The sequence below is a fragment of the Brienomyrus brachyistius genome, chromosome 22 (genome assembly GCF_023856365.1).
Source record: "Brienomyrus brachyistius isolate T26 chromosome 22, BBRACH_0.4, whole genome shotgun sequence".
Taxonomy (NCBI): Eukaryota; Metazoa; Chordata; class Actinopteri; order Osteoglossiformes; family Mormyridae; genus Brienomyrus; species Brienomyrus brachyistius.
Genome location: NC_064554.1, coordinates 18,763,475 through 18,773,243, shown reverse-complemented (window position 1 = coordinate 18,773,243; position 9,769 = coordinate 18,763,475). Strand labels below are relative to the sequence as shown.

Genomic DNA, 9,769 nt, shown 5'->3' with positions numbered 1-9,769 from the left:
ATACACTTTCTGGCGTTTTTAATATTCCCAGCCAGCGGGGCAGCCAGTTCACTTCGGAGCTCATTTTTTATATCAAACTATGGAGTTTTCTTTCGCGCCGTCTGTCAGCTTCTGTCGATCATTAATTATTCCACTGTACAGCACTGTTACCCTAAACTATGGCATGTCAGTAAGCGCCGCTGTTTGTTTGTTTGTTAAACGGGAGAACCATGTTGGGAAAGGCGCTATATAAAAATAAACTGAATGTAACTGAAAAACGGGGAGGAGAATTTTTAATAAAGAAGAAGAAAAAGAATTTTGTCAACACAGACTAAATTATATACACGAAGAGAAAAAGGTGTTAATTAATGAAAGCTTTTAGCTAGCAGCTGCTCCGGGAAATTGTGCACTCTTAAAATGGCCCAGATTTTGCCTTTAGCAGAGACGAGTAGTTTGCTGGTTGCTAAAAAGCGCCCGTCAAACCAGTGTGATGGGAGTTGCTCGATCTCCCCCCTCGTTCTCTCCGTCTCTCGCACCCACGACACGATGCAGCACGCTCGACTATTCAGCTGGAACCATGTCCCCCCACCCATAACGGGAGAAAAAAATCCCACCTTTAGTTTATTTTAGTCATCCATTTTTCATCTTTGATGTTAGCCGCAAAAGCTAGCTAAAAACAAACATTAACTAATTGAGTGCAACGCTGTAAAATGTGCAACATGCTCTGAAGAGAGTATAAAAAAATAACCGGGATAATTCATTTTGTCACCCATAAAGACATAAATTTGGGAAGATTATTCACAGAGACGGAACATTGGAATTCTTTTGCTGACATGAAACATGAAAACCAAATCTTTTTACAATATGACGACCGCTTATCAGGTGCAGTTGTACACTAAATAGTACGAATGTTCAAAAATGACCCATATAATTGAATCATTTAGGCATTTTTGCTCGAAGGCCAAGAAGACTGCATAAACATTTGGTAACACTCTTCTCTGATAGACCTCTTTTCCCCTCTTTTTAAATGGAGGTGCCCTGTGAGTGATTCTCGCACATCTCTGCCAGATGTTATGAGTGTGACTCATGCTTTTCACTAAATGCTCACCATGGTCCCCACGGCGTAGGCTGCTTGGCTGTAGGTGTCCCCTGCCGCGTAGAGTCTGCCGTAACTGCAGGTGAACAGATGGGGAGAGGCCGTTAGGAAGGGGAGGGGACATCGGGGGGACGGGATCTTCGTTATTCCTCTGTTTGATTTGACTGTTTTGCCCCCCAACGGCAGTCCGCGTTCCCTCCCGTCGATTTGCGACACTTCATTGTGCCACAAGTCTAGTTGCTTAACCACAGCGCCACCTGCTGTCTAAAAAAACACATAGGTAATAAAAGAGAAAAATGCTACATATATGCTGTGATGGTCAGCAGAGCATCGCTGACTGAGCCGCTCGAGGTGTCTCTAAGACCTGTTGTCATGTCAGAGCCGTAGACGAAAAGCTCCTCCTGGCTGCCTCGGGATGCATAGCGAGCTCTCCCCCCATCCACTGGCTCCGACGGGAGCTTCTCACTGGGTAGTGTTATGCCCTGAAAGGGCTTACTTTCCAATTCCAAGTGTCTCCGAAAGAACATGTCTTTTTTTAAAAAAAAAATATAATTATAACAGAAGAATTAGGTACAGAACGAATGGTTCACAACCAGCAGTTAAAATTAAAAAGAAAAACAATTAAAATGAAAAAAAAAAATCATTTCTTCCAGGGACATCGTCCCCTGCTTTTTCTAAGATCCTGTCTGATTCAGCTCCAGCTCCGAAGCTCACCATCGTGTTTATTAGTGCTAGCGTATCGCTCTGGCCCGGGCTCACGGGGCACCGTGCCATTGTCAGCTGTATACTAAATCTCCTGGAGATTTAACCTGTCAGGGCACTCGGAGGACGGGATTAATCGGCAAGTGTTTCCCCAAACCGCCAGCACTAGAACCACATCGGCCTTGGGGAGGGGAGGGGAGGGGAGGGGAGGGAGGGGTGCGTGGGGGGGGGGGGGGGGGGGCAGGGAGGGTACGGTGCGAGGAAGGTTTCAGTGCCACACGCTGACACACCTAAAGCCATTCATTCAAGAAGCAGCTGAGAGCAGTTTTATTTTAGCCTGGAAAAGACCGGAGAGTGTGTGCGCTGCCAAACTGGGTCACGTGTTTCATCTTTGCTCCTTGGGGGGTCACAGGAGCCCAAGTTCAGACTTTTGCCTTCGAGGTGAAGCATGCAAATGGGATGTTGGGACAGTAATTTCAGCAATGCCCTGCGATGTACTGGCATACTGCCTATGCCCCAGTAATGCCCTCCCCCCCCTGCCCCGCCCTGACAAGACCCGGTACCGGATAAGGAAGACAGATGGATGAAATTAAGGTGCCTGTGACGTTTCTGTTCTCCCATAGCATGCAATTCTGCGCTTGACCAGTAGAGGCGCTGTTACCCTGGCAGAGTTCTTACCTGTCACTGTAGGTAGCAGCGGCGGCGGGCTGGGCGTATCGGTAGGCTGCATAACCCCCCTGGAAACAGGACACACGGGTGCCGCACTTCATCACAGGTTTATCACAGGCAGCTTCATGTTGCAGAAGAGGCTCCGTCGCAGCGGCGAGTTAAAATGCGTCACAAGTGACGGCGTTGAAATGCACGTCGCATTATCGCAGCTGGGGGTCGGCAGAGGAACCGATCAAGGGGTTGACAGTGCGGGAAAGGGCTCACGGGGTTTATGACCACAGGGCACCTACTCCGAATCACGGCCGGGGCCCGGGCCCTGTGTGAGAGTGGAGCTCAATTAGCACAGAGACGGCGTTCTCATGTTAGGGCGAACGTCTCATGAAAAATAATCGCTGTTCCGAGCAGAAGTCCTCCACCTTTCTGATTAAAAGCAAGTTATCCCTTCAAACTCGCTCCGTGCAGGTCTGAGTACCCAGAGCTGCATTTGCCATGGATGGATGCGTATAAATAATGGATGTGGTCATTTATTTTTAAATTTTATGGATCGTTGTTCAGCTGGGAACTGCGCTGAGATCAGATGTGCAACAGCTTGTGTGAAATGGAGCAAGGCTGGGAGCGGGTAGAGGTGGGGGGGTGGGGGGGTTTCGTCCTGGGAGAAGGGGCGCTCTCCTAATTTACAGCACACTTCCTGTTCCTCTGTAAGCAACTTCCTGTGTAGCCTGTGATTCCCCGGTAGGGATCTGTGCGAAGCGGCCTAGTGAACGGAATGCTGCTTTCCGTGTTGTTTGTTGTGCGTGTGTTGCTTCAGTACCGAAAGTCCTGTGAACTCTCCCTTTTTGTTTAAATTTAATCCTTGGAAAAGGAATAAAGTAAAACCAAATCTCTAGGCCTCCTCTCCAAACTTTGTGTCACATGGTTCTGTCTCCCTCTAAGCCTCCAACAGCCGGATTTCCAAATTCATTGTTATCCGCTGTTTGTTCTAGAGAGGTGATCGTCTGACAATGACTAGGTTTTTTTGTCTGGTTCTGGCGGGAACTCTGCCAAGTTCATCACCGAGCAAGCTTTGCTCCCGAGAGACCGCACTGAGAAGAAGTGGAAACTGGCACTGGTTTGCCCACCAGTGTTCCCAATTCCCCGAACTGGCAATGCCTGCAGCACCAGAGGCTTTAGCTAAGCCCCTGCACTGGAGCACGTAAAACGTGGTAACGGCGCGACGTAACGGTCGACACTCGTCCTTCTGGGCTGAAGAGCTCCAATGGGAGTGGACAGAAGCCCGGGCAAACCTGACGGTGCCGCAGACGCGGCCAGGCGTCTCGCCCTCAAGGAGACGGACGGCAGCGGGCGGTGGGGAAGCGGGCTCTGTCAGCCGATTCGGGAGGACAAAGAGGGCGGCCGAGTCGAACACTGGCAAGCTGACAGTCCCCTCGGACGCACTCGGACTGAGGTCATAGATGAACCTGTGCCAAGGCTAATAGCAGAGCACCACGCAGGGACGAGACCCGACCAATCCCGGCCGGTGGCAAAGGGCGCCAAAACCCGAGGCACGGGCAGTTTGGTGGGGGGGAGCACAGGTGCCGGGCCCCTTTTTTATTAAACGCTAATTAAAAACACACGGCTGCCGATGTGCCGTTTACTCAGAGGCGACTGGTGCTGATGCGATGAGGCCACACAGGAAGTGACACGTCCCGCATGGGCTTTCGTGATGAACGGGGGCACTTACGTAAATTTCTGCCCCGTAGAAGCCATCTTGGTACACAACTCTGCAAAAAAAGACATGGGGGGGGGGGGGGGGTGTTAGCCAGCCAGCCAGCATTTTGAACATGTTCAGAGAGAGAACAAAGAGAGAGGGCTCAGTCACATCCTGTACGATAAAACGCGACACGATGCTGGTTCTGACAGCTGCCGGGTGCTGGAGGGGTCGTGCTCCAAAGAGCCTCGCTTTAACAAACCCCCACCTCGGCCAATGGCCACAGGCTGCCTGATGACACGCGACCTCACCTTCATTGTGCTCTCGCTTTGGCTTGCAGGGGCCTGACGACCAGCAAGGTTGTGTGTTCGAGTCCCAGGAGGGATCCTAACCCGTGTTTCCCTCGTAACAAATCCCACACTTTTAAAGGGGAAGGCGGCAGCGCCATAAGCTACGGAAATCTCGCTAGATGAAAGTGTTGCCTGGGCAAATAAATAATGCAGGTTTCCACGTCTCCGCCCCCCCAACCCAGCACGGGTGTCAATCGATGCCAGAGGTGGGAATGGAAGCCATGCTTTCCCCTGTATTTTGTGTTCTTTCACTCAGTGTCCAGTTTCCTGTTTCCCTCCTCCCTCCTCCCCCTTGTTCAAGGCCGTGGTCCATCAGCTGTGCTCAGTCCTGCTGTTCAGACTCCTTGTATTACCTGCTCTCATCTACCACATCTCCCCGACATCGTCACGGCTCCCTGAGCGCATGGTGAAGTCCAAGCCAGGTTATATAAGCCTAGAGCAGAGCTACTGGCCTCTAACAGCAAAGCCGCAGCATTGACCTCTAACCGCAAAGCCAAAGCACTGGCCTCTAACCGCAAAACCACAGTACTGGCCTCTAACAGGAAAGCCAAAGCACTGGCCTCTAAATGCAAGCCACAGTACTGGCCTCTAACCGCAAAGCCAAAGCACTGGCCTCTAACCGCAAAACCACAGTACAGGCCTCTAACAGGAAAGCCAAAGCACTGGCCTCTAAATGCAAGCCACAGTACTGGCCTCTAACCGCAAAGCCAAAGCACTGGCCTCTAAATGCAAGCCACAGTACTGGCCTCTAACCGCAAAGCCAAAGCACTGGCCTCTAAATGCAAGCCAAAGTACTGGCCTCTAAACGCAAAGCCAAAGCACTGGCCTCTAAATGCAAGCCACAGTACTGGCCTCTAACCGCAAAGCCAAAGCACTGGCCTCTAACCGCAAAACCACAGTACTGGCCTCTAACAGGAAAGGCAAAGCACTGGCCTCTAAATGCAAGCCACAGTACTGGCCTCTAACCGCAAAGCCAAAGCACTGGCCTCTAACCGCAAAACCACAGTACTGGCCTCTAACAGGAAAGCCAAAGCACTGGCCTCTAAATGCAAGCCACAGTACTGGCCTCTAACCGCAAAGCCAAAGCACTGGCCTCTAAATGCAAGCCACAGTACTGGCCTCTAAACGCAAAGCCAAAGCACTGGCCCCTAAACACAAAGCCAAAGCACTGGCCTCTAACAGCAAAACCACAGTACTGGCCTCTAACAGGAAAGCCAAAGCACTGGCCTCTAAACGCAAAGCCAAAGCACTGGCCTCTAAACGCAAAGCCACAGCACTGGCCTCTAAACGCAAAGCCAACGCACTGGCCTCTAAACGCAAAGCCACAGCACTGGCCTCTAAACGCAAAGCCAACGCACTGGCCTCTAAATGCAAAGCCACAGCACTGGCCTCTAAATGCAAAGCCACAGCACTGGCCTTCTTGAGGCTTCAGCTTTGATGTGTGCAGGGGCACAGCTTAAGATTTTGGGCTCCCTAAAAGCATATCAGATTGGCCCCCAAACCCAGACCCATCCAATTATGTTGCACATTTCTTAGGGCCCCTGAGTGACTTAGAATTGCCCGAGCTTTGCTCCCTTTTATGGATCCCCTGGATGTGTGCATTGAACTGCTACTGAGTGACCAGCTCTACTTAACCAGGTAACAGATTCCCTACATGGGATGGACTGTCAGCTGCATGGTGTCACATGCTCAGGTGAGATGACGGGGCTTCTTTCATTCACACAACGTTACTGCCCATGCACAGGGTCACACCAAGACATGGCCGGGCCCCTGGAAAACTGTACCAAATTCTACCTTTATCCATGCTCACACACTCATGGATGCCCCCTAATGTCCAGGCCCTTGAACGTCTTTATCTTTTTCCTCCCTTATGGGCGGTCCTGGTGCCATACTCACGCGCCATAGGCCGGGATGGGGAGAGGTGGGGGCCACGGTGCGGAGCGTGTTGTAGATGCCCCTGCCCCGTCCACGCAGCTGGCTGCCTCTGTAGGCCACTGCAGCCCCGACGGCTGGGTAGGGAAACCCCGTTACTGTGGGAAACAAGCCAGCATTACGGGAGCTGGACAGAGAAACCACTGCCAGTCCGTAGTAGTGTTAGCGGACCAGAAATTAAACACTGACTAAACAGAGGATCCAAGACAACACCCACAATGAAGTAATGAGAATCTCCATCCATCCATCTATCCATCCATCCATCCATTTTTGGTAACCGCCTGCCCTACTCAGGGTTGTGGGGGGTCTGGAGCCTACCCCAATGGCTATGGGCGCAGGTTAGGGAACAACCGAGGATGGGGCACCGACCCATCACAGGGCACACTAACACGCCATTCACTCACGTAACGCACACCTGCGGGCAATTTGGTAACTTCAATTAACCTCAGTATGTTTTTGGACTGTGGGGGGGAACCGGAGTACCTGGAGGAACCCCCACGACGACATGGGGAGAACATGCAAACTCCACACACACGGAGCGCTAACCACTGTGCCACCGTGCCGCCCCTCAGAGGTTCTTTGATCATTTTCTTCAATCAAAGCCAACTGGCATTCATCTGGCATCACCAGCATTGTGCTGCAGCTCCCCCCCCCCCAGGCCCTGACCAGGATAGGAGGACAGAACAGTGATTTAACCCAATATTACAGAGAATTGTGACAGAAGAAAATATCAGACCGAGATGAACTGTGGACTTTATTTCCCGGCTGATACCATTTTGTATTTTTCTTATGCTTCAGAGCCCAACAGGGTAATGGAATTCGGAGTGGTTAAGGATGAGCTCCGCTGATTAACCGGGGAAGCCTGGGAGGTCCAGCCGCACGTGTCAGGAAGGGCGAGCATGTGTGCATTTGTGCTGCTAAGAGAGGGGCAGCATGGCCGTCGGTGTGTGCAAGATGCGTGTGTGTGTGTGGAAGACAGGGAGAAAGAATGAGCGTGTGTGTGTGTGTGTGTGTGTGTGTGTGCACAGGATGTGATGTCGGGGTGGGAGAGCGACTCGGCCCACTGGGGGGGGGGTATAAAAATGATAGATGATCGCTGCCCGCCTGAGTGGCTGATGGAGAGGGAGAGGTCTGTCGTAAAGCTGTCTGGCGAATGAACAGATTTTAGTCTAATGAGGGAGAGGAGGAGGCCACAGAGCCCCCCCCCCCCTCTCTGGTTCACACAATGTTTCCTTTCTGCCTGCAGCCCATGCGGCTTCAAAGCTTCACCTCCATGCCCACCCGCCCGCCCCCCCACCACCACCACCAAGATGAAACGTCGCTCTCACACCGCCTGGGGGGGGGGGGGGGGGGGGTCGCTGAGCTGAAACGAGGCTCCTGAATGGAGTTTCCCCTAAAATAACCCTGTTGGGCTTATGAGTCAACTGGCCGGAGACAAGAGAGGGAGAGGTCAGAGTGTGTGTGTGTGTGCGTCTGTGTGTGTGTGTGCGTCTGTGTGTGTGTTTGTGTGTGTGTGTGCGTCTGTGTGTGTGTGTGCGTCTGTGTGTGTTTGTGTGTGTGTGTGTGTGTATTTGTGAGTGTGTGTGTGTTTGTGAGTGTGTGTGTGTTTGTGAGTGTGTGTGTGTTTGTGTGTGTGTGTGTGTGTGTGTGCGTCTGTGTGTGTGTGTGCGTCTGTGTGTGTGTTTGTGTGTGTGTCTGCGTCTGTGTGTGTTTGTGTGTGTGTGTGCGTCTGTGTGTGTGTGTGAGTGTGTGTGTGTATTTGTGAGTGTGTGTGTTTGTGAGTGTGTGTGTGTTTGTGTGTGTGTGTGTGTTTGTGTGTGTTTGTGTGTGTGTGTGTAAGTGTTTGTGTGTGTTTGTGTGTGTGTGTTTGTGTGTGTGTGTGTGTTTGTGAGTGTGTGTGTGTTTGTGTGTGTTTGTGTGTGTGTGTGTAAGTGTGTGTGTGTATTTGTCAGTGTGTTTGTGTGTGTGTGTGTGAGTGTGTGTTTGTGAGTGTGTGTTTGTGTGTGTGTGTTTGTGTGTGTGTGTGTGTTTGTGAGTGTGTGTGTGTTTGTGTGTGTTTGTGTGTGTGTGTGTAAGTGTGTGTGTGTATTTGTCAGTGTGTTTGTGTGTGTGTGTGTGTGAGTGTGTGTTTGTGAGTGTGTGTTTGTGAGTGTGCCACATGGCCCAGTGGCTTCCAGCTCTCCTCACCTGCGTATAACTCCGGCCCACACACCCCTCCAACCACTGGGTTCAGCTTCCATTCTGCAGGGACACAAGGCACCACTGTACTGGGTCTAGAACATTTCTGTGCCTTTTATAAACATCTACAGTCATGCAAAACAAGCTCTTCTAAGGAGACAGTAACCTGGCACTTAGAAGCTGAGCAATATTTATTCAAGCATACTAAAGCATAATAATAATAATAATAATGATAATAATAACACGATTATTATTGTTATTATTATCCATCCATCCATCCATCCATCCATTTTCCAAACTGCTTATCCTACTGGGTCCTATCATGGGGGGTCCGGAGCCTATCCCGGAAGCAATGGGCACGAGGCAGGGAACAACCCAGGATGGGGGGCCAGCCCATCACAGGGCACACTCACACACCATTCACTCACACATGCACACCTATGGGCCATTTAGAAACTCCAATTAGCCTCAGCATGTCTTTGGACTGCGGGGGGAAACCGGAGTACCCGGAGGAAACCCCACGACGACATGGGGAGAATATGCAAGCTCCACACACATGTGACCCAGGCGGAGACTCGAACCCGGGTCCCAGAGGTGTGAGGCAACAGTGCTAATCACTGCACCACCATGCCGCCCCATTATTATTATTATTATTATTATTATTATTATTATTATTATTATTATTATTATTAATGATCCCATAAGTATTACCAGTAAATCCCTCTGTATATATAATTATATTGCATCTGTTCTTGCCAAGGTAATGACTCGTGATTCTGCTGTTGACAAATATCCAGCCCAGACCGCACCCCCCACCATGACTCACCGTTGGTATAATGGTTGGCCACCTTTTTGTTCGTCATCACTCTGGCAGTCGCATTGTTTACCTGTCAAGGCGGAAGTTGGACAGAGTCACTGACAGCTCATTCGGTGGATGACATAACATCCTGCCTGAACAGAGAATGCAACATCCTGCCTGAACAGAGAATGCAACATCCTGCCTGAATAGAGAATGTAACATCCTGCCTGAACAGAGAATGTAACATCCTGCCTGAACAGAGAATGTAACATCCTGCCCGAACAGAGAATGTAACATCCTGCCCGAACAGAGAATGTAACATCCTGCCCGAACAGAGAATGTAACATCCTGCCCGAACAGAGAATGTAACATCCTGT

The 9,769-nt window shown here is 50.8% G+C and overlaps 1 protein-coding gene across 1 annotated transcript in view; it reads right to left on the bottom strand.

The window, feature by feature from the left end:
* Positions 1–9,769, bottom strand: part of LOC125718239 (RNA binding protein fox-1 homolog 3-like) — a 57,871-nt gene that overhangs the window by 5,057 nt on the left and 43,045 nt on the right. The window contains 7 exon segments of the mRNA XM_048991920.1: positions 1,088–1,151; positions 2,456–2,514; positions 4,167–4,206; positions 6,380–6,411; positions 6,413–6,513; positions 8,603–8,656; positions 9,420–9,480. Coding sequence (XP_048847877.1) covers positions 1,088–1,151; positions 2,456–2,514; positions 4,167–4,206; positions 6,380–6,411; positions 6,413–6,513; positions 8,603–8,656; positions 9,420–9,480 — 411 coding nt within the window.